Genomic DNA, 27,902 nt, shown 5'->3' with positions numbered 1-27,902 from the left:
TTGTAATTTTTAAAAATATACTGGTAAACTGAGAGGCTATCTGTGAGTGGCGTCAATTGTGACATAAACATGAAAAAAAGTGTTCCATCAGATGGTTACGGATGCGCCATTTTGTTAGTTGCCGACAACGTCAAATGACTGGATGCGCAGGACACGTCAGACAAAAAGGTGTGGGGGGGGGGGGGGGGGGGGGGGGCTAAATTGCCATGGCAACTGTGCTGACGTAGAATGAAACCCCTCCCACGGCGTTATTCGGCCTTTGTACCGTTCAGTTGGCGGCCATTGTATTTTTACGGATCGTAAGAAATCTAAAGCGTAGCGAGTCATATAGTTTTTAACGCGACAACGTGTTTAAATACTACCAATATAATTATAGATTCAAAGATAACGTCTACTGCCGAAGGACTCAAGTAAAAAGACGCGCCAAACGAAGATTGTATTTTCCACCCGAGACGTGAAGCTTGGCGGAGGGATTTAACCGAATTTAGCATACGTTTTTAACGAAAAATTCGCCGTATAAATCCGCACCCAGATTTCTGTCAAATATCTTTGTTTCATAGTGCGTGTCCGACTTTTTCTTAGGTCTGTGCCCTTATTTAGATGGCAAGCTTCCCAGACTCTGTGAACGAAAATGATATAGGTAAGTAAAAATTTTTACATGTATTGTTTTTGTGAATGCAGGTGAGAACGCTGAACGATGTCCTGGTATTTTAGTCTTAATGCTTTTTATCTAATGCCAAATTGTAAAACTTTTTTTTGTTTCCACCAGACTATGTGGCCTTTCAAAACATTGTTACTAAATAAGATGTCGAATTAGTGGCTACTTAGCTTAAACCGGTAAAGCAAAGTTTAATTAAGTTAAGAGATGTCGTTTATTTGTCAGTGTTTCTTGGGTTTATATACGTATGCTGCTGTTATATTAGCTCAGTGCGGTTGGTTATTTTGATGCATATCCACGATAAAGCCATTTTATACGTTAGTGCAGCGTTTCCGTGTTGCTGGTTTGCTGATACAAACACTGGCTGAGAGCCATTCTTCCTACAACAGCGAGAACCATAGCCGCCCAGGGATGTACGTACGTGCGTGCTTGCACGCCAACGTTGCATGGCTAATAAACAGAGCTCGTAGCTTTAGCATGTTAACTGTATTACTTTTATTTATTGCTTATTTATTAGCTATAACCGTAGTTAGGTACTAAACGTCTTATTTAATCCTAAAATCAGAATTGATAAACATCAGCCCCATGTAGGCCTTTAGTGGTTTGCTTAATGCACGTACCTTCACACATTCTTGCACCCAAAAAGACAACCTTCATAACTGTATAGACGTTGTCGGAGTTATATTTATCTACTCACTCATGTACACAATGCAGTATTTGTTTTATTGTTGCTGTTATTTTACTTGTTGCAAAAATGTGTTGACATGAACTTATATATTGGTCTTACCAAGTAACCCCGATATATATACAGACCTGAACACAAAGCACAAAGATTCCATTTTGTGCGCTATGTGAAGAATGCATTTGTGAAACTGCCAGTATGTTGTGTATCCGGAATTTAAGACTTAAGTTAACCAAAGGTTACTTTGCCACGTAGACTTTGATATCCTGTAGAAATGGACTTGGAAAAAGTCCATTCTCCCCCCCCCCCCACTGTTGTACAAATGGTATGGTTTGCACATTAGCCAATCAGATATCTGCACCAGTAAACAAACTGGCTCTGTGCCAGATAAAGAAGCTAGTTTCATGTGTATTATTTGGGCTGAAAAATGACGCACATTCAGTTTGTTACAGAATGTAGCTGAAAAAAAGTTCTGTTATTGCTTTTTCCAGGTAAGGCAAAGTTCATTGGCGAACTCCTGGTGCCTGTTGCTCCCTTTGACCAGAAGTCTGGGCGTGAAGCTTGGACAGTGGCCTTTGCACCCAATGGTTCCTACTTTGCTTGGTCTCAGGGGCATCGCATTGTCAGGCTTATCCCTTGGACGAAATGCCTGAACAGCTTGTAAGTTTCTTTTGGTTTTTTTCCCCTCTTGTCTTTTACTCTTTATTTTCTTAAAGCACCAAGCACTTTTTATATCATTAGCATAACTACCTTGGTAGTATGTTTGCCTGTTTTTTTTTTTTATAGTAATGGAGTACACGTTTTCTGTGTTGTTGTTTTGCTTCTTATAAAACCCCCCAACTAATTATAAAAACTCTTCAAATTTATGGAAAAAAATGAGACACTGAGGCTTTTAGGATAATTAATTTAATTATTTTTTGATTGGATTACAATTTAATTTTTGTGCTATCTCATACAACAGAGCATTTACCATTGCTGGGGCTGCTTTTGGGGGGTGCATGATTTAATTTTGACATTCATACAGAAGCAGCAGGGATGAGATTCAGCACCTCCAAGTCTGAGGCCATGGTCCTCAGCCAGAAAAGAATGGATTGCCCACTTTGGGTTAGGGATAAGTTGCTGCCCCAAGTGGAGGAGTTCAAGTATCTCGTGGTCTTATTCGATAGGGGAGGGATAGATCAACAGACAGATTGCGGCTGCGGCTACAGTGATGCGGACGCTGTACTGTCCGTTGTACATTGCGCATACAAGTGATGGAAATGAGCTTTATCCGAAGGGTGGCTGGCATCTCTTTTAGAGATGGGGTGAGGAGCTCAGCCATGCAGGAGGGGCTCACAGTTACAGCTGCTCCTCCTCCATGTTGAAAACTGCTTTTAGGTAACAAATGGCTGGTATTGTGGAAATGTGCAAATTCTTGTGATTAACAGCCAGCTGAATTTGGTCATTAGTATTACATTGGTGCATGAGCTGCTGTTCTGTGTTGCAGGGTGGAGAGCAGAATGAGTTTTACTTGATTACATACACGTAAAACTCTGTATGCTTTCTAGCCGTTTGATTGTATTCTGAATCAGTCTCTGCCAACCTCAAGCTGAAAGATCAGATGTATTTGTCAGTGCCAAGAACACGTGGCTTGAATTACCAGCTCACTCTCTGCTTAATGGGGTCTTTTTCCGCTTACCAGGGTCTTGTGACTCTGAGCCACATGTTGAAGTTATCTTTAGAAAGAAGTGCCTGTTGTTCTTGGCCATCAGGGCTGTGGCTGGTTGGGCCCCAGTGACACTAGAGGAAAAGAAGGACAGCAGCCTCTGTGTGACAATGAGAAATCAATGGTTGGTGTGATAACACTTGATTTTCTATCTGGAACTGATTGTAAGTAGGCAGTCACCCAGAGGTTGAGGGTGCTGCACACTGAATTACTGTGCAACTACTTGCAATTTCAATTGCAAGGCAATTGTACAGGTTGCTTGATGAGAGGCAACCCGTTGCTAGCTAATCTTAGTTGGACTTGTACAGACTGCAGTCAATCTCGGACAGATTGGCAAATGTTTGCAAATAATTGCTGGCAAATGTATACATGAAGACAGATTGCAGTGCATTGGCAATTAGAGTTGGTCTGTACCATCAAATAATAAAATGCGCAAATGTGGCAGGCATTTTACTTCAAATATAAGTAAATTTTAAAGCAGAGAAGAACAACTTGTTTTGTGTTAGATACATATAAGTTAGTTACTGCTAGGATTGTTTATTTATTAAGAATGATGTTGAAATGTTGTCAGAGCGAGTGTGACACTATTGGCAGTAGTGGATGGCTCAAAACTGCAAGCATGGTGCCAAAACCTTGGCTCTGTTATGTAATTTTTTTCATGCAGTCTTTAGAGCCAAGCCCCACATAGTCCTGCTCTACAGCAATATTGGTGTTTTATTAAAACAGCTGAGCTGAACTAAACTTAATGGAGCTTCAGAGGCAGTGAAGAGGAGACTTCAAATGCAAGATGCATACAAGAATGTATCATGTTTTCCTTTTTACAGAGCAGATTCCAGTGTTTCAGGCTTTTAGTCACATTTCTGCAGAGATGGTACATAGTGAAAACTGTCTTTTGGTAAAATTCATATTTCTTTCTGTCTTCAGTAGGTTGAATTACATACCACATGCAGGGGTGGAAATTAGCTCCTGCCACTGGCCTAATGGGGGTAAATTTATGAATGGGCTTGTAAATTGGAAGAATGCACAAGCCTTCGTGGTGGGTTTAAATTTGAACAGAAAAAACTATGTTCAGTTTACACTCCTGACCTGTCGTGGGCAGCGTGGGTTGCTGCTAGTCTGCTCTAAATGCCTTTATTAGAAGAAAGAGCAAAACTCAATGTGGTGTTACATTTCTGTGGCAGATGCAAAATTTTCTCTAGGAAAATTTTCCATTTCCACCCCTGACCACATGGCTTTCAAAATGCAGTTATTAATGGGACTGTTAATTTTGGGACTTGTTAATTAAATTAATCAGTGTAATATTTACAGTCTCATGCTTTTGCTCTTCAGACACTCAAACAGTCAAACAGAACAATTAAAAAAAAAAAACAGAAATAAGTCCTGCATCCACTTGGTGCCATTTGACCAGATATACCACTTTAATATGAAATTATGCAGTAACAAAAAAATTATTTGTTTAATGAGAGAATCAATATTATAAATATTATATTAACAAAATAGATTCCTAAGAAGTCTTTAATGACATTCTATTTTCTGCTTTCCAACAGAGCGTTGTGTGCAGTTTGTGCATACAGGCAAAGAGGAATTTTGTTCCATTTAGTGAGCTCAACATCACATTTTGAGTTACAGAGTTAATAAATATGTGACATTTTTTACAGCATTGTGGAGTTTAAATTAATAGTAATACATTTTATTTGTAAATGCCTTTCAAGACCTTTCAAGACACCTTACAAGTTCTATTACTCTGCTATTAATGATGCAGTGAATGACAGGTTAGGGTCTCAAAATGGAATTCCAAAAATTCTATGTAGTTTTGGAAATAACAAGGATGCAGTAGTGTGACTGCATTGGTTACATGTACGATCTCTTTGAACTTTTGATAACTTGTCATTAGATCAATGAAGACTATGTACAAGTTCTGTTTTACAGAACATCTAAGTCACCCTGAAGAAATGTATAACCTCGTGATTTTTTTTTTTTTTTTTGTTGCCAAATTGAGTCGGTTTGCTATTTGTTTTGAAAATATTTGAAACCACTCAGCTGATGTGTATTGAGTAAAGTATAGATTGTACTTGTAATCTATAGATTCTGGAACATGCACTTCAGCTGGTCTGGTAGCTCTGATCTTTACGCAAACTTTATTTTTCGTTGGGTTTTATCATATAGGGTGTGACCATGTAGGATCCTTGACACGTGGCGAGTAACTTTGAGCTAAAAGAAGTGTGTAATACAAGAGCTTTCTCCGGTTGAAAATTGTCTGAGACTAGCCTCTCTATTCTACAGGCGCTGCTGATGTTCTTGGGCCTAGAGCACATTTTCTCAGATAACCTCCCCAGTGTGGATTGCTTTGCTTTCAAGTCCAGAATGTACTCAATTTCATTCTTAGCAGGGTTTGGCCCTTCCTCACAGTTTTCTTTATTTAGGTCCAACACCCCATGTGGCTTCCTGCTGAGCAGAAATTCAAAGGGAGACAATCCCATGGAGTCCTGGGGAACTCTGGCAGTGTAAACAACAAAGGGTCCAGCCAGCGGTTCCAATTGCATTCATCCTCTTATATGATCTTACGAATCATGGATTTCAAAGGCTTATTCAGCTGCTCCACCAACCTGTCTGTCTGAGGGTGGTAGACACCGGTCTGAACAGATTTAATGGCCAGTAATTCGTACACCTCTTTAGGTGTCCTAGACATAAACAATGTGCCCTGGTCAGTTGGTATCTCTTTCGGCATCCCGACTCAAGAGATGACCTGAAACGGTGCATGTACCACACTCTTTGCAGGACAAGTGCGCTGTGGCACTGCAAAGGTGCTTTTGGAACGGCCAGCTGGTTCACCAGCTCCACCTTCACTGGAACTAATTGCTGGAGCTGGCGGGGTCTCCCATGAAGGCCCTGCCATTTCCTCCTCCCCAGAGTCCGTGTCGAACGATCTCATGTCACCACTGAGCTCAGCACAGACCTGTGTCCCTACCAGCCGACAACACACCCCTACACACTGCCCTATTAGCCTACTGAAACCATGCCAGTTCATTCTCATATTCAATAGGTGCGTGCTAACCGTAGCATTCAGCCTCTAAGTTTTGCCCATATATAAAATTTCCACTGGTACCATAGGATATTTATGAACCATAGCCTGTTGTATACCCCTTTGGCACCTTACGAGTACGCAGTAAGTCTCTCTTGGGCCAGGGGAGGGAGTCGGAGGGCTGGTGAAACAGAACAGCTGACCAGTTTCCGTCTGAGGGTAGTGGAAGTGTCCCAGCTCCCTGTACCTCCAGCACTCCTGCCCCAGCATCCACGTGGTGAGGTGCAGCACCTGAAGCCGCCAAGCCCTGAGGAGAGACAGCAGAGGAGATTAGGTTAGTTGGAGAAAGTGGCCGTTGTTCTGCTTCCACCAGCCGCCGTGGCAACAGATGCAGCAGCCCCAGCGACTCACATTGGCCGGGCCACTAGATGGCCCCCTGCCAGGGCTACCGCTGCGTCTAATCTGGTGGGCCAGTGGCAGCGGACACACTGGGTGGTGCCTACCGGAAGCTCCACCACCAACTACTCCAGGACAACCAGCTCCATCAGTTGAGCCAAGCCAAGGAAATGATAGTAGATTTTTAAAAATTCAGGCCTCCTTCTTTACCCTGTGAAAATTTTGGGGGTGGTTTTACACCGAGATAAACAAACTGGACTGGTCCCTGCTTATAGATGAACTATACAAAAAGGGAGTGTGTCACCTGTTTTTGTTAAGGAAACTAAGATCTCTTGACATCTGCAGTAGATTGCTGCAGTCAATCTTTCCTTTAAAAATTGGGCCTCATGTATACCCAAGAGCAATTGCCTCCATCCCGCCATCAAATCAAGGCTGCTACACATGTGATACGTCACACTGTGCTCATGGACACATGGTCACTACTGACTAGTACATTGGTTGTATGGATTTAAATAAAACATCATAGCAAAGAATTTGCATCAATGGTTTCTCATAATCAAGTTATTCGAGTTACTCTGAATCACTGCAGCTCTACTGGAAACATCTACCAAAGTTAGGCTACATGTTTTACACTTGTATTAGCTTTTTACCTTTCCTTTCTTTGACCATGTTCCATAATTGACATCCTTCTTTCTCCACTCTTTTTTGCTGTAGTTCAGTGGGCCATGGAGAAGAGGATACCAATGCCTTGAGCCCTCGGCATTTGTCTCGTCAGAGCAGCAATGGTGGTCAAGTAGTCCCAGCAGCAGGCCAGCCCCCAGAACACACCATAGATTGTGGTGATATTGTCTGGGGATTGGCCTTTGGTTCCTCAGTACCAGAAAAGCACAGCCGCTGTGTCAACATTGAGTGGCATCGCTTCAAGTTTGGACAGGATCAGTTGCTCCTGGCAACAGGCCTCAACAATGGTCGCATCAAGATTTGGGATGTTTACACTGGTGAGAACACATCATCATTAATTAGAAGTAGCTCTCTTCAGCTTCACCAGTTGATAATCATGTTAGATAATTGAATCTATGAAATATAAACCCAACTCTGCAAATGTTGGGCATTTTATTTGCATTAGATTTGCATAGGAAATATATCAAAGGTTTAAACTGAGAGACCGTACCATTTGAAGAAAACAAAATGTTGTCATTTTGAATTAAATGGCAGCAACACATTAAATAAAGTCAGGGGTAAGGTCATGGTTACAACTGTACAAGTTCCTTCTTTTGACAGCCCATAAACATCTGGAAACTGAGGCGACCAGTTGCTGGACTTTTGGGAGAGGATTGTTGTCTCATTTTTGTCTAATACAGGATTCTCTCCACTCAATATTCCTGCGTCTTTGACTTATTTTTTTTGTTTCTTGATATGCATGATTAGTTTTTAGATAGCCAAAGATCTGGACTGCAGGCAGGCCAGTTCAGCACTTGGCCTCTTCTCCTTACAAACCCATGCTGTTTTAATAGCTTTAGCATTACCTTGATGAAGTATACTATGCCTTTCCTGGAAAAGATGTTTTCTAGATGGAAGCATATGTTTCTCTTAAACATGTTTATACTTTCAGCATTAACCTCCTAAGACCGGACTCTTCCATGGCATGGATTTTTAATTTCTCTTTGATATTTGGGCATATTGGGACCTGATGAATGTAAAAACAAAGAATTACCAGATTTTTCTATTTTTTTTTTTTTTTTTTACCTGATTTTTGTTTCTGAGAAAAATGAGATCTACATATGAGGGTATTCGTTTAAAATTTCGATAGAACAGTGGCAGTATAATGTCCTCGTAAGTGGATATCAGGCCCTTGTAGAGCAAGATTTAGTATTTTGGTCTTAATAACCCAAAATGTGATGTCCACATATGTGGATGCCAGGTCCTAGGAGGTTAATGGTCTTTCCAGATGTGCAAGTTGCCAATTCCATAGGCACTAGTGTGCCCCCATACCGTCAGAAAACTGATCACTGATAACCAGCCAGATGGTCCCTGTCTTTAGTCTGGGGCACACAATGTTGCCAATTAAGCTAATTAATTGGTAAATGTTTTTCTAGCTGTTTCCTTGTAGTGCCACTAATTTTCCTGTCCCTTGTGATAACCCCATCCTAGTTTCATCAATGCTGCAATTAAAATTTCTCTGTATTATTATAGGATTTTTACCTTAGAGTTTAAAATGCCGTGAAACAACAGTCCTTTAGAGACTTTTTTTTTTTTTTTTTATATATATATTTTCTTTTTGGTATTTGGTTTGTAGATTGGGAAGATATATAAATATACGACCAATTTAAAGTTGGAGATGGAATTACAGTTCTATAGTTCGGCTTTGCAGTGAACGAACAAAATTTCTAAAAGTATTTATCTGATTAAAGTGTGGCTTCTGTGGAATTATAGATGTCGGATTTTGTTCTTAATTTTAAAAAAAAATTGAAAAAAAGAAAAAAAATGTCACTTTGGAGGCACCGTGAGAAATCAGCAGTCTCTCCATCCCACCCAACCCCTAGGGCTAAATGCTCCAAAAGAAAGTCTAGTTGAGGGTTGTTCCTCAAGTTAACACCTTATGTCCTTGATTATGCCTGCCTTTCAGGTACCATTGTTATCTGCAACACAAGTGTATTTTTTCTTAATTTTCAGTTGGCAATTAAAATCTGTTTTTCGTTCATTTTTAACCTTGTGGTTTTCGTCCCTGAAACAAACAAAGCTGGAGCTTTAGAACTGAAATTGTGTTGTTGCCTGTGAAGACTGACATTTCTTTTAATCTACTTTCTTTGGTTTGCTTTCTGTAGGAAAACTGTTGCTGAATCTGATGGATCATACAGATGTAGTACGAGACTTAACTTTTGCTCCTGATGGCAGTCTGATGCTGGTGTCAGCATCCAGAGATAAGACCCTTCGTGTATGGGATCTCAAAGATGATGGTAAGTGGATGAGCTGTTTTTGACTTTAAAACCAACCTTATTCTTTGCTTTTCTTTCCAGTGCAAAGAATTAATAGCTTCATTTCTTAACTGAGAGCATGCTGTTCACAGTTGAAATATAAGGCCCCGGGTCTTTAAAACCAGAAAAGCAAACAGTGTTTACAGTTACACTGAGTTCACAATGAAGAAGTGAAGTGATATAGTCCCTATTATTATTATTATTTTTAATGTTGAGAAAATGCAACCTGACAAACACAAGAGTCTTAGTTCCATTTATTACCCAGGTGCTGCTTCAAGATTAATTTATGTCAAATAATGCGTCTGTTTGCATTCATACTGCTGTTTAGATAGTTAGCAGAGCAGACATCCTGACACACAAAGTCCTGCAGTTTTCCAAAATCCTAGCTGCACATCACTGGATACATATGACCTCTGTGTCTGGTTATTGGCTGACAAGTGGGCCAGAATAAGAAAGGAAAGCGATAACAGAGTTCACTAGGAATGGAAGAATTGCAAAAAGCAAAACTAGCTGCAGTAAGCACTTTCCATTGTTTTTAACACTGTGTTTCACATCAGCAATTTGTTTGTTGTAACTTCGCTCTTCTCTGCAGCTTGCTGGCAGACCAACAATAGCACAAGCAAGCATGACCCATAGACCAATTGTACCACAAACTTTGTAAACTGCCTCTATCTGACAATGGAGCACTTTGCAGGCCCAACCCCAGAACGCTACCCATGCTGAACCATGAATCCCACTTAAAACACTAACCACATGCTGCCTTGAGAGTATTTGCAGATCATGGGAACCTTGGATGCAACACCAGAACCCTGAATCCTTCCATACATTGTGTCAGTTAAAAATGTTAATGCAACTAAGTAATATCGCAAAATAAAAGTGCAGTGTAAATAAGTGTTGTGAAAAGACCAATTGCTTAGTTTTTAGTAGATGAGTAGCAGCAATTTTAGCAAATATGCAGCTAACACTTAACTCTTAACACAGCAGTGGTTCAAAAATATAGTGACCAGTTATTTCTAATCACGATCTTCACGGGAAACTAAATGTCCTGGTTAAATATTGATTAAATAAAACAAACAATATAAACATGATCAAAATGTAAGACTGGCATATAGGTTGTGACAGAAATGTAGCACTGAGAGTAATGAGCCTGGTCATTTTCTCTTGTAGGTAATATGGTGAAGGTTTTGAGGGGCCATCAGAACTGGGTGTACTGCAGCGCCTTCTCCCCTGACTCTTCCATTCTGTGCTCGGTTGGTGCAGGAAAGTCGGTGCGTAAACAAGTTCCTTTGTACTTATTTTTATGAGTGTCCTAGCTAATCTTTGTGCAGTTGCTTGTGATCAGTTATGCTCAATCAAACCTCAATTAGACCCCATAACCTCTTTGTCTACCTTTAATATAAACTGTGCTCGGTGTCAACAGTCAAGTGCTTGGATCTAGATTCTGTTTGGCTTTTGTATGCTGTGAAAAAGGGATTTTGTTCTGAAGTATGCATGAAGTATGAAGAAGACAATTGTTTTTATGAATGTTATATAGCTGAAGTTAATCTTTCAGTATGGACATGGAAGTGGGAGAGGCAAAACAAAAAAACTCTTTAATACTGGGGAATGTTTAACTTAAACATAAATTGCCCCAAAAAGACTTTTTTCATTTTAAAAAATCATTGTAAATCATTTACAAGTCAAACATGTTGCTGAATAGCAATTCCATGGACTGGCCAGCTTTGGCTAACCTTATGCATAGTATCACAAACCTAGATTACTCTTAACGTGGTGATAGTTCTGTTAGGTTTTATGTCCCTACAGTGTGTGTCTTGCTCTCCTTGTCACAGGTGGTGGTAAAACTCAGTGTGTGATTGGTTTTGAAAGGAGCGCTGCGCTGACATTTTGAGCAGCTGGTGTAAACCATGGACGCACAGTGCGCAATGCCCAAAGGCCTGGCCAGGGGCAGCCTGGCATCCTGACCTGCAAGGTCATTCTGTACGTAGGTGCTGCTCCGTGTCTGTCTACTTCTGCTGTCGCGGTTGCTCTATTTACTTTATTAATTGTAGTTTTAAAACTGTCATGTAACTGGTGGCCCTATGCTCCACCCCCCACCCAAACACACATGCACTGCCATCGCTAAACAAATAAAAGGGAGCAACAATACTTTATGCTCCTTTTTTTTTTTTTTTTTTTTACCTCAACCTTTCTGCCATCATTTTAGGAATTAAGCTGTGAAAAATGTTGTTTCTTTTAACTGAAAAATGACGACAAAAAAAAGAAAAGAACCCATACAGAAAGATTAAACAGTAGTATTAGATTGCAAGCTGTATTTTTATAGACCATTAACTTATGTTTTAACGCCCAGCATCATTTATAGTTTCCTATAAGTAGTCAGTGGCAGGCCCTAAAAGTTTCATATTCGCACAGTTCTGTGATAAATGCCACAAAGCAAAGACATTATTAATAAACATTCTGACCATGGCTGACATTAAAAGAAAAAGGCTTATGCAGATTGTCACTTTTTGCGTGTGTGTGTGTGTGCCTGTGTGTGTGTCTGTTTGTGTGTGCGGGCACGCGCGAATCGCATGTGCGTGCATATGTGTACTCTGCCAGAGGTATCGATCCTTTGGCCATAAATATTCTTTTCTCTTGCAGTCTCTCTTCGTAGGCTTCTGCCGGAGATGCGAGCCTATTGTAAACACAGTGAACTAAATCTCTGAAAGGGGAAACCAGTGGAGTAACTTTATGTTACCTTAAGTTACTACTTGTTTTATTTTCTCTTTTTTGTGTAGACTTTTTTATTAAAATAGTATACATTTAGCTCATTTACTGATGTAATGAAAGATGTATGAATGTAAATTCTAATGTAGAAGCTTTACAGTTATATAAATGTTTGATATTTTTATTGTCATTGTAGGAAAGTGTTCATTTTGGCATAGTGTTGGTGATGTGTAGCACACTACACATTAGCAAGGCTCTGCTATTTATTTTTTCTGCCTGGTTTAAGGTTACAAAGCATTATAGTGACACTGAGCATAACTATTTTTCTGATTTAATTCCTTTTAATTTAATTAATTTAATTTCTAATTGATTTTTGTGCATCTAGTGATGATTAGTGTAAGATAACACATCTATAGTCATACAGTCTAAATCATTCCATGGGCTATAATGTGTCGTTCTTTATTGCAGGTGTTCCTATGGAACATGGATAAGTTCACGCTGATCCGAAAGTTGGAGGGACATCACCATGATGTGGTGTCTTGTGAGTTTTCACCAGATGGAGCATTGTTAGCTACCGCCTCTTATGACACCCGAGTGATTGTCTGGGACCACCATAAGGCCACAATCCTCCTGGAACTGGGGTAAGAAAAAATCCAAACAACACAGATATTCAATATTATGTTAGTACACATTTGTTTGGTAAACAAAATGTTGCTCTTTTGAGCGGCAGCCCTAAGTAAACTAAAATAAATTAAATTAAATCTCCTTTAGAGAATGTGTTTCAAAAGTCCCCCATTGGCTTTGCCCAACTCGTTTCCTTGACGTTGAGGTTTAATTGAGATCAAGGAAAGGTGAGATAAGGACTTAGGAAAAGAGAAGAGGAGTGCGCTGAGAATCTGAACAGCTTTACACTAGTCTCCTTAAGAATGTAATGCCGAATGTTCGCTGTGTTGAATCTACTGAGACATGATTATTCACCACTAGGTTTTATGCAAGTCATTTAAATGAGAACTGCACTTTTAAAGCAAAAGGAAGTTTTAGAGACATGTTTACTAACATCTGCTGCAGCCCAAAGCTGCCTTTTGACTGGGTTTACTAAAGAGGCGCAGTTTGAGTTTTGTGGGGGAGATGTTATCGGCACATGTATATTAGCACTTTCTGTGGATGACTGAGTTGTGATCCCAGTGCCAATACTTTGGCTCTGTCCTAAAACTCTTCATTCAGTCCTCACACTGAGTGTTGACAGGTGAGCCCCACTTATTGCTCCTCAATAATGCTGCTATTTTTAAAGCAGAAGCAGAAATTAATTAAACTGAGCTGTCTTTTTCTCAGCAGTGCACAAACAGCAAGCAACTTCTCTTTCCTGACTCTGTAGCGAATAAAAGTGAAATGTTTGTGAAAACACAGCTATCAATGAATATGTGTAAATGTGTTAGATTAATGCCTGAATGTTGCTATGTGCTATAAAAAATGTGATCTGTACATTTGCACATGTAGCACAATAACTTAGTAACTGGAATGGCTTGTGATCTGACATATTTCAGGTGGAATAGTTATAATAATGCAGTTTCCTCTGGATAAATCCTGCACTCCACCTAGATTTCAATTCTCAGAACCCTTTGCACAGTGCCAAGGGATTTCTATCAGTTATCCATTATATCAAAAGCATATTTATTCTCCTGTAGCCTTTTCTCATTTAGCTGAATTGTCTCACTGGGAACAGGCTGCATTTTTGTAAATAAATTCTAGTGCTCTGTTAGATCACCCTGTGATTGCGGGATCACAATAACTTCTTGATCCTTGAAATAATTCTTTTATTTTGTGCAAACAACATAATTTAGGCTTTCTCAAGAAACCTAGCATGTTTAGAAATGATATGTTGAAAAGTCCTTGCTTGCTGAAAAAGGAATTGGGAAAATTTGAGAATTTTGACAAACTTTAAATTTCATAAGAGGACTAATAATTTCGTCCTCATCTGTAGTACAGCAAGAAAAAAATATTTTGGTAGTCGACTGATCTGCCTTGATTAGTCGGTGATTATTTCAACAACTCTCATCTCCGCTTCCTGTGGGCAAATCTGTCCTGCTCCAGTCTGCCCACCTGAATATCACCCTGTTGTCTCATCCCACAGCAAATTACAATAATGACCTAGGAAACGTACGAATCTCAAAAATACATTTATTTTTGACATGCTCTGGAGTGAGCTCTTATCTTTGAGACGATGTTGATGACGATGATGATAACCATGCTGAAGATGCTCTCTGTTATGGACTTCACCACTTTGAGAGGTGCATGAACCTCTTTACAGGACAAACTCATCTATACGCCTGTGCTTAATACTAGTAAAACGGAACAAAACAGAATTAGAAAAGGCAGCTGCTAATCACAAACTTGGTTATATATCATGTTTTTTCAGATGGTATAGTGTTCAGTGTCAATTGAAGTGTCAGGGGCCACTTCTGGCCCGTGTCACCCCTGCTTATACTGACATGAAAAAATATATTGCAATTTGGCCCTCAACACTACTTTTCTTTTGTTAGGGAGGATTTGTTTGTTGTTGAGTGCAATGTTAAAATAAGGTTTACTGTTGCATTACTATCACAACTAGTGGGACTAGTAAAGCGCTATACAAATACAGACCATTTACCATTGGCTAACAAAACTGAAATGGTGTTTGCTTAGCAAGCATCATCCTTGCTAAGCATTATGTTATGTATGTGTTGATACAAAAACAAGGTATCAACCCGACACACTAACTTAACTAAAATTGACCGATTCAGAGTTGACGTCACAGCTCCGGGGTGCCGACATTTTAAATGCTCGCACACTGCATTAGTGCTGTTGTCGCGGGAAAGTCTGCATTCAACTTTGTTTGTTTTTTTTCTGGGAAATGCTTTCACATTTTAAGTCTCCACCTCAATTTTCTTCCATCCTTCTGTTTTGCCATTCATGCTATGTTCTTCTTTGTTTCTATTGACTGCAGTCTTGGCAGACGATATAGGCGACACTGCCCCCATAGCTTCCTGTTGTGTTTTGCAGTTACATAAACACATTCACGTGCAGGGCTCTAGACTAACTTTTTGACATGGGCGCACCGGTACGCCTAACGTAAAAAATTTAGGCGTACCGGCACAAAATTTAGGTGTACCGGCACAAAAGTTAGGCGCACTCAAATTTTTCAACCGCTTCGCTTAACACCGCAGTTTTACATGTGCACCTTCTTTGGGGGGAAGTCCATACAGACAATATTCATTTCTAAATTATTAACTAACAATCGTGTGCTTAAAGTGCTTTGTCAATATTGTAGAAAATGTTAAACTTAATCATCATCTTGGCCTGACGACCTGTTTGCTGCTGCCTGCTGCTGAAAGGCAGTGGGGAGAGGGGACACTTGGGCAGTGCATTTATTGCAGCATAAAGTGTGTTTTCTGGATACACTGCTGCTTTTTCAGCATTCAAAGATTGATGGCACCATGTCAGAGCTGGCTATGAATTTCAGACGGATCAGTCCTTAACACAAAAGTTATCAACAGTTCTTTTCATCTTTTCTTATTACCCACACCTACATCCACTTCTGTCAGGCCTAGGCTGCTCACTAGGGCTGGATATCATCACTGATTTCTATAATCCATTCGATTCCGGTTCTCAAAGTCCTGATTCGATTCAGTTTAGCCTCAGACAGTCAGAAATATTATAATTCTGATCATTTATCAGTACTGACACTTGTGAGACTTCATCAGAATTGTGAACATCACAGCAGATGCCTTTGTGTCATAGTAACTGAGAATAAAACACAGAAAAACATGAAGGAGATTTTCCTGGTCTGGCTTTTTATAGCAGATAACCTTAAAAATATTCTGCAATATTGCATAATTTTAAGGAGTTTAAATTTCTTCAGTATTAAACAGCAGAAATTAGGCTTTCTTGTCGGACGTCATTTACATGAAAAAAGAAAAGACAGCGCTGTAAACAACGGTAGACTGGTGGGTAATAAGCGAATGAATAATCCAGAAAACAGAGATTTGAGACGGGAAACTGTTCTTGAAGTACACACAGGGAGCTGTGTAGGAAGTGTAATTTTTATCGTGGTGGAAGCAAAACAGCAAAAGTCAGAGGGAATTCATGACGACATTGATCAAATGTGAAGCGCAGTTTGCTGCTTCTTTTTGGCTCGGCGAATTTTGGTTGGAGAGACAAAACCTGCAGCTCAGAATCAGCGCAAAAAGACGGAAACACAGCGCGGACCCGACGCATCAGAATCGCTAAGCTCCGACAGCGTGTCCGTCTGCGGGCCGTCCGGTGAGAAAGCCGAGAAAGACAAAGCTGATTCTGATGCGTCGGGTCGCTCTGTGTTTACGTCTTTGTGTGGAATCCGTTAATGAATTGATATCGCCTTATTCAAGCTACTCACCTCCCTCTTCTACCTGCACTTTCCACTGGACCACGGCCAATCAGAGAGGTCCCGCCCCTGACTATCTCTGATTGGTTTAGTCCACGATAGGGGCATAATGTGTGTCTGTTGTTGACCACACGGAGAGTTGCAGAGATTTTTTTTTGTTACCCAAACAGGTGCGACCAAATGTTGGTGCGACCAAATGTTTTTTTTAGTCGCACCACGGAAAAATTTGGTCGCATTTGCGACCAAATTGGTCGCACTCTAGAGCCCTGACGTGGTATTAGTATATAGTGCATCAACAAATTTTTGTAGTTGACGTCATTGATTATGCCGATGAATCATTGCAGCCATAGTCAGTAGATTTTTTTGATACAGCAGTGTGATGTTTAGAAAAAGGAAAATGCAGTTTGTCAACATGCAAACAAACATTTGCATGATCTGCACCACTTTTGTCATGTTGACTGTTTTCATGAATGGTCAGATATTCCATTGCAATGCATTATGGGATGGCATTTTCTCCCCTTCTTTGTTTCCAGTGTATGATATGTTAAAGGAGGAAATAAAAGAAGCATTGAAGCTTGTTTCTTTAGTATTTGAGGACTTAGAACAGCTCCTAAGCAAAGTGGACTGTTAGAATCCACCCTGAGATTTCTATAATATTAAGGGGCAAAAGGTTGGCTCACTAGGTTGAGGAGGCAAACCATGTGCTTTAAGGCTTGCAGAGGCCTGCATAAGGCAATTTTTGTGATATATATATATTTTTTTAATATTTTATACACTGCACTCTATGTAGTACTGGGTTGATTGTCTGTTATATATAGCACCATGGTCTTGAAGGAATGCTGTCTCACTTCACTGTTTACTGTACCACTGCACATGGTTGAAATGACAATTTAGCCACTTGACTTGCGTTTGAATCCACCCAGAAGCCACCTATTGCATGTCAGTCACTGATTTCTTTCCCCAGCTTCCTATCTTCTGTCCACTGTTCAAACACAATGAAGCCCATAAATATGCTTTATAAAAAGCTATAACGATGATGTACAATGAAAAATGTTAAATTATCACTTTTTTCATTCCAAACGGTGAGTTTTAAAATTTGAACCCAAAAAGCTCTATTACTGATGCTCTATGAACTTCTGCTTTTGTCTTCTCCCAGCCACCTCTTCCCTCCTCCTTCACCCATTTTTGCAGGAGGAGCAAATGACCGCTGGGTTCGCTCTGTGAGCTTCTGCCCTGATGGCCGACACATTGCCAGTGTTACAGATGACAGGTAATATTAATATAATTTATTATATATATACTTTTTTACATTCTTTTTATTTCTTCTTAAAATCTGTTTTTTGTTTGTTTTTGTTTTTTTAACTGTTTTTTGTCTGGTGAATGATTTAAAGACAAAGAAGGCGAGAAACAAGAGATTGATCTTTTTTTTATGCATCAGCATGACCAGTTTCAGCAGCATATAAGCAAGTGGTCTATTTACAATACTTTAGAACACAAAACTAGAGTGAGCCATGACAAACCCACATGTGTTTGTCTTTGGGCCTCTCGAGAGACTCAAGAGGCTCTGTTCTCTTTTCATGGCCGATATGTAATAACTGGAGCATAGCAGAAAAGCTTGTCTGGTGCAGTTTGCTTCTGAAACTTCCAAGAAGACATGAGTGTTGAAGAGAGAGCACAGAGCTACTGTTGGTCTATTTGGCTTGTCCTGGGTTACATGACTGTAACAAGGTGGCTATCAATTACTCTGACTGCTAGCTGTCCAAGCACTGAATTGCTGGGAAAGTGTTGAGAGGAAGCTTCACAACATCCCCACATTATTATTCAGAATGTTGGAGAAAAATGGGAAGATTGAAAGGTTTAAGACAAATGTGTTAACCAGTCAGAAGTACAGGAAACTATTTGGCTTGGTCACTGGTCAGATATTGGTCTGGTGGTAGCAAAATCTTTGCAGTTTAGGTTGTGACAATTTTTTTTTAAATTTTTTTGTTTCTCTCTCTGCATAGGCTGGTTCGCTTCTGGAGCATTGAGGAAAGGGCTCCTCTGGCGATTGCCTCTGTCTCTAATGGCCTCTGCTGTGCCTTCTCTGCTCAAGGAAGTGTCCTTGCTGCTGGGTAAGATGCCACAACATGTTGGCGATGCTCTGTTAACACACACATTTGAAGTTAAACTACACCTGGGCACATCCTGACTTTTGATAAGGAAGCCTCATCATTTTTTTCCCTCAGCTTCCTTGCACCACCTTACTACATTTAGAGCTCTCTGAAATATTAGCTCAGTTTTCTGTTTTTTCTCCTTTTGATTTATGTTTTAGGACTCGTGATGGTAGCGTGCACTTCTGGGAGTGTCCACGTAGCATTGCCAGTCTGCAGCACATGTGCAGAATGGCTCTCCGTCGAGTGATGAGCACCCAGCAGGTGGAGGCGCTGGCCATTCCTGCACTACTCTGTGACTACCTAACCTACAAAGTCATTTAATCTTGGCATTGGCTGATCTGACTGCATTTGTATTGGCAACATACTGAAAAACCATTGAAACACTTTTTTTCTGAACAGCTTTTCATAAAACTCTGAACAATCTAAGAAGATCGGGACAGGAAGAAGAAAAGTTTGTTTTTCTGAAAGCCCAGGGCCATGTGTTCGCCAGAGCCCATCACTACCTTATCTTGTACATATTTATTTTTGTAAGTGCTTTTGTAAATGAGTGTACAGGGCCCAGTACGTCACCCATACCTGTTAGGTCAATACTGCCAGGTCTCCTCCTCTGTATCAGTGTGGTTATCAGTAATTTTCGGCTGCTCTTCCATCTGCCTCCAGCTGTCCACCTGCATTATTATTAAGCTCTGCATTAGTTCCACAGACCTGGAATAGGTATTGCATTTAACACAGGCTTTACAGTGGGGCTTGCTTTTAATGTTAGGTTTTCTTTTCTGTTTTGGTGCGGGAACTAAAGGGAAAAGGTATGGGATGCAGGGTCTTGAAGCCCATTATTTACATCTTATCAATACTAAGGAAATAATGATGCAGACATGGTCTCTTTGGAGGTTTTTCGTATTTTTCTGAAACAGTATTTACACTACCATGGTATACTCGCTCACTGAAAAACTTGTAGCAGCTTTTATTTCTGATGAAAGGACAGCATTTGTCAGTAAAAGATGCTAGCTATCAAGCTAATGAACAGGGTATCCACCATCTTGGTAGTCATCCCTTGGCAAGAAATTGAATGACTCTTAATATTTCTGTCCAAGTCAGCAGATAACATTTGGGTAAACTGCAAATATTCTGCTAATTTTTCCTCAAACTTGCAGGCGTAACCTACTCACACCCACCCTGGTATGTTTACAGTATGGTTAATTTTTTTCAGTGCCCTGCCTGAGGGTGTTACAGAGACCAGTGTTAAATAAAGCACAGCACCTCTGCTTCTTAACTATTTGTATTTGAACATACAGAATCTGACAGAACCTTGCGTGTGCTTGTGTGTAAACACATGATTCTGTTTTTTGTCCATAAACATATCAAAATTGTGACCTTTATTTTCTCCTTTTTATATCTACTTCTTGTGTTGAAGATTTGTATTTTATTAATTTGTTCTTGTTCTCCTTAAAACAGCTGCACATCTTTGTGTTGTGTTTTTTTTTTTTTTTTGTGTGGCTCAAATGTAGACTGTTTGTGCTTATGGACTCTGTTTATAGAAACTACAGTAAGCAGTCTTTGCAACCTGGAATAATCCAAAGTAATTAAAACCAATCAACTGCCATTCTGGGCCATGTGGTTGTCAGACCTTCATACTCACTGAACTTAGATGCTGCGTTTTTAGAATCTTCTTGATCATCTTATTGTTTTTAGTTTGTCTGTGAAAAGAGATGGGAGCTCCAGGTGTTTTGTAGGAGGGTGGATGGAGCAGGTGTCAATCATTTGTGGCAATAAGTTCTCTGACAGTGCTAATGCCAAAGTTGTCCTTTCATTAGTGTGGAAATGGTAGGGGTTGTTATCATTTCTGATAGTGTTAATTGTGTGAGTGGGATTTAGAATCGTTATGGGTTGGCATTACATGATGTTCATATAGCTGTTACCATTGTGATTAGAGAAATACATTCCTGCCTCAGATGGAGTATAAAGCGGTAAATATTTCCAAAATACATGAATGTATTAATTTCCTGCAATCTCTTTTTTAAATTTTCAATAAAGGTGTTTTTTGACATTTTGTACTGGTGGTTATTATTTCAAGAATCCATCCATCTGCAGCTTTCTATACTTTTATGATTTTATGAATCTGAATCTTTTATGAGTCTGTCAGCATAAGCAAAGGATACAATAGTGCCACAGTCAAAATCACCACTACCATCGAGGTTTATTTCATCTTTAATGTCAAAAATGGTATTTACTTGTATGGTAATTTGATTTTTGTCCTTCTCTTCTGATTAGCCTTATCAGGTTTGCAAGGGCTTTTGTAGTTTATCACCACACTGCCCTGCAGCCCAATCATACACATCCCCGAGCATGAATTCAGAAGACCTGTCCTGTCTGCTCCCAAACAGAGAGGGCATAAAACTGAAATCCAGTGCACTCATCATATTAAGTGGAAATAACTAATATTACGTTTCAGTAAGCAATTCAACTGGTTTTAGTTGAAAAATGAAATCATGACAAGTTCTGTGGGATGTCTGCTTGTTCTGGACATGATGACCATGTCCTGACCATTTCTCCTGGCTGTCATCCCAAAAGCTCTCTGAAAGAAGTTTTATACCATGGGTTTCTGTTGTGTTATGTTGTTGTGCATGAGGCTAGCTAATTCTAGCTTATAACCGGATGGCCCCCCCCAGACCCAACAGTGACCCTGGAGCCAACTGGCCACGGTGTAGGAAGACCTGCCTTCTCCCCTCCCCACTTTTGAGTATTAACCCTCTCAGGCTCAAATTAAGTTTTAGTTGCTAATGCACAACCAAGTCCTGCAGTGGTACCTCTGAGTAAAAAAACACTCATAAAATATGTATGTGGGGTAATCAGGTTGTTAGTGTTTTAACTGTTGCAAATCTGCAACGCCTGCCTTGAGAGGGTTAAAGGTGGCCTGTTGGGTGTGATTAGAGTATGTGAGAGTATATGCTGTAAATAATCAGTACCACTGTGAAATCTAGAGTGCTATTAAAATTGAGGGGACAATTGTGACATAAGCGCATGACTGCAGGTCAGTAGTGCTCATCCACAATTTGTCCCAAAAACCTCAGTGTCTAAAGGTGAGAGGCAGACAGCAGTAAAGAGGTGATTGGGACTGGCTCCACCCACAGTTTGTTGGTAACACACCTGCCCCCGACTGGACTGGACTGGACATTCCGATATAGGCCAACCGACTCCACATGGTGGAGCATACAAGGAGGAAAACAACGAGAAAATGGGCAACTTCAGCCACGAGGGTTCCAGGTCCCACACTGGGACTCATGCAGAAAAGGCCAGTCGCCGGGCTTGGGGGACAGTATCCGCCACCACAATATGTGAAGTTAAAGTACAGTGAAATTCCCTGTGCAGTGGGTGTATATGTTTCAGTCTGTAAGGTTCATTTGGAACATCTTTTGCGCTGGATAGTGTGTTTTATAGAGAGGTTTATATTTTATATGTTCTAAGTTGGGGTTTTATGTCATGGTCCTGGGTCATTTGACCCAGTGTTTTCATGAGTTCTTGTGTTTTCATGTCATGTTGTATTATGGTTTATGTTCATTTAGTTAGTCTTGGGTTGATCTTTGCCTTTTTTGACCAATAAAAATATGATTGCTTGACACATTGACGGTGGTAGGGCCTTTGAGGTGAAAGATTCCTTAAATACTGACAATAGGGAAGGGGGAAGCTGATCAGAAAACTTTTTAGAAAAATTGGCTGAAAAGCCATCCGGGCCATGCTTTCCTACTTGCCTGTTTCTGATTGCTGATGTTATTTCCATAATTGTCAGAGCTTTCTCAAGCTCATTAAAATGATCAACACTGATAGAAGGGATTTGCAGAAATCTAAAAAAAAAAAAAAAAAAAATGTTTTAGCTCATCAATGCCTGCAGGTGAGTCAGAGCTGTACAGTAATTTGTAAAAATCAAAAAAGCAGGAATTCATTTCTGCATTATCAGTATGTTGTACCCCCCTCTCATCAAGCATGTTTTATGGACCCAGTAGAAGAAGGAATACATCCTGGAAGTAGGATTACAAAATTGCCAGCTATCAACCATATTATAATTTTCAAGTAGTAGATAAAAGACTGGGCAGATTTTGACAGGTGCACCCTCGCCAAGGAGCTCCGATCTAGTAGAGAAAAGGAATAGCGTGGAGAGATTGTCTCAATATGATAGAGAACACATGGTCCTGACACGTTATTATTTTCTAAATAAGTTGCCCATTCCTTTTAGAAATAAATAATGAAATTGTTTTTTAAAATAATGGTGGTGTAACTCTTTTCTGTGTCAGAGTCATAGACATAATCAGAATGAACCTGAGTATCTGTATTATCCCTCATAATGGAACTTCTAACTAAAAAGTAGTGTAAGCGAGAATATAAGTGGTGTACTGGTGAAAACAAGGTGTAATCCCTGGGAGTGGGATGATGTGAACACCAAGCATAGCAACAACCAAAATCCCTCATGTATTGTCTTGAGAATTCCAGTTCCTTTGATTCACTGCTGTGCTGGAGACTATAGTGTTATTGTCTCTTCTTTGATCCTCCAAACCTTTGCAGATTTGATAAAATAGCCTCACACAGTTTCTACATTCCTCTTTTTCACCAGTGACATAAAAACAAGAGCTTGTTATTTTGCATTATATAAGAATTGATTTGAATGGAAATCTGGAACTTTTAAACCTGCTGTATTTCACATAAAAGTAGCTACTGTGTTTGATAGTTGTGCTAATATTGCTATCACTACCTCCACTGCAGAGATTCAAAGAGTTAAGAACTTACATAAAATGGCATCCACGGGGCAGTCGTCAGTCTCCTAAAACTCAAAGCAATCATAATACTTGTCTCCACATTAGAGTAAAAATAAATACAGAATGTAAAGAATAAATATTCAGACATAAAAAAAATGCATATAAATCATTTCTGGCACAACACCAGGACAGGACCAACATAACCTGCTGCCCCAAAAATCACTGAACCTCAACCCCGATGGACGGTGACAATGCCATGGTTCAGTTTCATTACCACTGGAATTCCAGTGGCTTCTCCAGATCTGTCTCAAGATTCCTGGATTGTCCTAGGAGAAAAAACAGAGGTCCCAGCCACACCTCTACAAACTGAATTGGCCCAGCTGATGGTTGGACTATAGTTAGTAAAGGTAAGGATAGTGGCAGGCATTGAGTGAGTTCTTCATTGGATCCACTGCAGTTTGCTTACCAGCCTGGCATCGGGGTGGAGGACGCCATCATCTACTTCCTGCACTGAGCTCTGACTCACCTGGAGAAGCCTGGAAGCACTGTGAGGATCATGTTCTTTGATTTCTCCAGTGCTTTCAACACCATCCAACCACGACTTCTGAGGGACAAGCTGGAGCTATCAGGAGTGGACCACCACATGTCCCAGTGGATACTGGACTACCTCACAGGACGCCCACAGTATGTGAGGACACAGGGCTGTGTCTCTGATACGCTGATCTGCAGTACGGGGGCCCCACAGGGAACTGTGCTGGCACCGTTCCTCTTCACCCTCTATGGCAGAGTACAGACAGTGGACTCTGGACTTTGTGGACTGGTGCCAGCAGAACCTCCTGCTGATCAATGCCGGGAAAGCCAAGGAGTTGGTGGTGGACATCCGGAGATGCAGACCCACCACACTGATACCAGTGAACATCCAGGGAGTGGACATTGAGATTAAGTGCAGCGGTCCCCAACCTTTTTTGCGCCATGGACCGGTTTATGCCCGACAATATTTTCATGGACCGGCCTTTAAGGTGTCGCGGATAAATACAACAAAATAAAACTAGTACCGGTACCGAAAAAAAGATTTATTCATAACACACCTGAAAAGACCCAGGAAAACTGAGTTAACGATAAAAACGATAACAAAATAATGCTGAAAACCGATAAAAACCCTGAAAACCATACATTTCACACCTGAGCCTCAACTCTCGCGGCCCAGTACCAAACGACTCACGGACCGGTACCGGTCCGAGGCCCGGGGGTTGGGGACCGCTGAGATAGTGGACTCATATAGGTACCTGGGTGTTCACCTGAATAATGAACTAGACTGGAGCCACAACACTGATGCTCTTTACAGGAAGGGCTGCTGAGGCCACTGAGGTCTTTTGGTGTCCAGGGAGCTCTTCTAAAGACTTTCTATGACTGTGTGGTGGCATCTGTCATTTTTTACAGTGTTGTATGTTGGAGCAGCAGTTTATCGGCAGCTGAAAGGAAGAGGTTGGATAAACTCATAAGGAAGGCCAGCTCTGTTCTGGGATGTCCCTGGACCCAGTGCAGGTGGTGGGAGACAGAAGGACTCTGGCCAAAATAACATCTGTGATGGACAGAGTCTCCCACCCCATGCATGTAAATGCTGCTGAACTGCAGAGCTCCTTCAGTGACAGACTGCTGCATCCTCGATGCATGAGGGAGCGTTTCCGCAGATCCTTCCTTCCTGCAGCTGTCAGACTGTACAATCAAGACTGCTCCCAACAAACAGATGTTTACATCCGCGCTGTAACTTGCTATCTTATCAACCGAGTCACACTACAACCTGGGTTTGCCTCTTATCTGTATTTCATTTTATTTAATATTAATAACTGTACAGTACTCTGTTTTTGGTAACTATTGTCCTTGATGTAAAAAATTAAAAAAAAAATTATATTTATGTTATGTTTATGTGTTTTTCTTGCTGCTGTTACAACCAAATTTCCCCTTGTGGGACAATTAAAGGATTATTCTATTCTCTATTCTGGGCAGTCGTGTTCTGTGAGTCCTGAGTTTGGGTCCAATCTCCTGCCTGCCACACAGCACATCATGACAGTAACACAAGGGTGAACTAAAAGCACGGAGAAGGAACAACAACACTGACAGAGAGAAACACAGGGCTTAAATACACTGAGGGAAACAAGGGAATAGACAGGAGGGAAACACAGCTTAGAGAAATCAGACTTAATGAGACAAGGGAAGCAAAACCAGACACACTGACATGAGACACAGACTTTCAAAGTAAAACAGGAAGGACACGACAGGCACAGACGCAAAGTGGACAGAGCAGAGGGAGCTCAAAATACAAAACAGAAACCAAAACACTGGTAGTAATAAACCAAGATGAAACCAAAGATTGATATTATTAATAATAATAATAATAATAATAATAATAATAATAATAATAATAATACAGACCAAAACACTGGGTCACTGACCCAGGACCGTGACAGTTACTCCTAACATCAATCAGATATCCAGCTCAAAAATAAATTTGACATCCTGGATGTCTAAGAATTCCCCTTACTGACCTTTTGTTTCCCTGCACCCAAGCCATCTTCATATAATCCACAAAATGAATGTCTGCCTAAAGTAATTTCCAGTGTTTCTATCTTTTTTATATAGATACTTTAATTCAATTTTATAATTAAAAGCTTCTAAAAAGTATTTTGTTTTACCTGAAATCATTTGTATACCTAAAAGTGAAATTTGATATTCATCTTCAGGGTTATTAAACAGAATTAAATTGTGTTCAATGAAATTGTTCTACTGTGATGGTGCACATATGCAGCCAGGTGTGTTCCTGTGTGGGCCCTTTCCTCTGGTGTCTGTCTCTGGGCAGAGCTCCCATCCTCTCACCTGGGCAGCTCACCTGGAGCTAGTCTGTGGCAATCAGCAGAGGTTATTTATGACCAGCGTCACCGTCCCGGTGCCTTCGTCAACTCACCTCTGTTGGTAACAGGCTCACTCTTCTCGCTCTGAATCCACGTCCTTGTATGACATACCTTGCTTTCTATAGCCTCTAGCTCCGTTGACTCGCCACAGCTCCACACTGCAACAGAACTCACCTTTTGGACACTGGTCACAACCCTCACTGGATTCACACCACACTTCAGGAAGAAAATACCGGCCACACTCACTTGCCTGCCCTCTTGCCACTGCAGCTCACCAGGAGTTCTGGAATTCAGGTCAACCTGTCTTTGTTGTTCTCAGCCCGCCACTCGGACCTCTGCCTCTCCAAGCCTAAGACTCCATATGCATAAAGCATATGATGGCGCCATATGAGCTCAAATTCCACTGTTATCTCTGAACCAGACCGTACACCTTCTCACTCCCTTTTCCTCTCTCCTGAGTGTGACCTTGCGACCACCACGCCACCAGTCTCCCCTTGTGTTACCTGCCTTAGGCTACCATGTTAGAATCCTTACCACACGCTAGGTTTCCAGGTTATGTCCCCCCCGTCAAGTATAACTCTTTTTTGTGTTAAATAAGGTTTTGTATTACCCTTAGGGCACCTCCTCGATTCAGAGATGGACTTTCCCTTTTCACGTAAATCGCCTCCTTGGCAGTTGTCCTTCTCTCCTGGATCAGCTGGAGCTTTCTTTAGGCGCCTTCCCAGCTTTGACAAATGTCCAGCTGGGATAACCACATTTACTCAGGGCCTTCTTGTAGTAATTGCTACATAGTGGAAAGGGGGTGGGATTAAATAAGCCTATGCTTCTTCCTACTCCTTTTGGAACATGTAAGTTATTTATAATTATTATTGCTTTGTTTCCTTTCATTTTGCTTTGTCTCTTTTTTTTTCCCTCTCTGTTTATGAACTATTTTAACATGTTCAAAATAAAGATTCAATACAATAGAGATGAACAAAACTGATATACATCATAATATTTGCTAAACATCAGCTGCCTGAATCTGGCAGGATCTGTAATCAACTCGCATGATGGCATGTTTGTTCGCATGCAGAATCGTCACCACAGAGTTCAGAAACAGTTTATTACAATTCCTGATTGCTTTGTTTACACATATCTTAGGGGAGTCTAGTCTGACGCCCACGCTCTCATAATAGTCTTCAACATACTTCTGCTGTTCCTCAGCTGTTTTTACACTTTCTGGGTAACCAGATGGCTGCTGCTTCAATTTCAAAAAATGTTTTGACACAGTTTTAACAGTGTGTCAGTTTTGTTAGTAAAATGCCACACTTTACTGATGCAGACAATCTGATACACTTTTTCAAGTTCAAAGGACAAACTAACAATTGTCTCTCACTTTAACCATGCACACAATCACTGTGCTGGTTCTGCTCCTCGGCACAAGTTCTGCAGCGCTGCAGCCGACTGAGCGTGTTTGTGGCAGCAACCATGATAAGTGTTAATAAAGAATGCTAAAAAGCAAGTGTGTGTGGACAGGTCTGCCATGTCATTATTACACCTTGTTTAACAAAGTATT

At 40.6% G+C, this 27,902-nt stretch overlaps 1 protein-coding gene across 1 annotated transcript; it reads left to right on the top strand.

Annotated features, from left to right (window-relative positions):
* The first annotated feature begins 252 nt into the window (after positions 1-252).
* On the top strand, positions 253-20,740 carry wsb1 (WD repeat and SOCS box containing 1). The gene is made up of 9 exons (XM_063492425.1): positions 253-640; positions 1,832-2,000; positions 7,178-7,461; positions 9,289-9,420; positions 10,606-10,706; positions 12,610-12,782; positions 17,697-17,810; positions 18,544-18,651; positions 18,852-20,740. Exons 1-9 carry the CDS (start codon positions 601-603, stop codon positions 19,012-19,014), a joined length of 1,284 nt encoding a protein of 427 aa, XP_063348495.1. The 5' UTR covers positions 253-600; the 3' UTR covers positions 19,015-20,740.
* Positions 20,741-27,902: the final 7,162 nt, after the last annotated feature.

Source organism: Pelmatolapia mariae, linkage group LG14, assembly GCF_036321145.2.
Source record: "Pelmatolapia mariae isolate MD_Pm_ZW linkage group LG14, Pm_UMD_F_2, whole genome shotgun sequence".
Taxonomy (NCBI): domain Eukaryota; kingdom Metazoa; phylum Chordata; class Actinopteri; order Cichliformes; family Cichlidae; genus Pelmatolapia; species Pelmatolapia mariae.
The sequence above is the reverse complement of the archived record's forward strand: the minus strand, read 5'-3'. Positions and strand labels throughout refer to the sequence as shown.

Coding starts and splice junctions, on each gene's coding strand:
- wsb1 (XM_063492425.1), top strand. CDS start 601: ATGGCAAGCTTCCCAGACTCTGTGAACGAAAATGATATAG. Junction 9,421..10,605: donor ATGGGATCTCAAAGATGATG/GTAAGTGGATGA, acceptor TTTCTCTTGTAG/GTAATATGGTGAAGGTTTTG. Junction 18,652..18,851: donor GGAAGTGTCCTTGCTGCTGG/GTAAGATGCCAC, acceptor TTTATGTTTTAG/GACTCGTGATGGTAGCGTGC.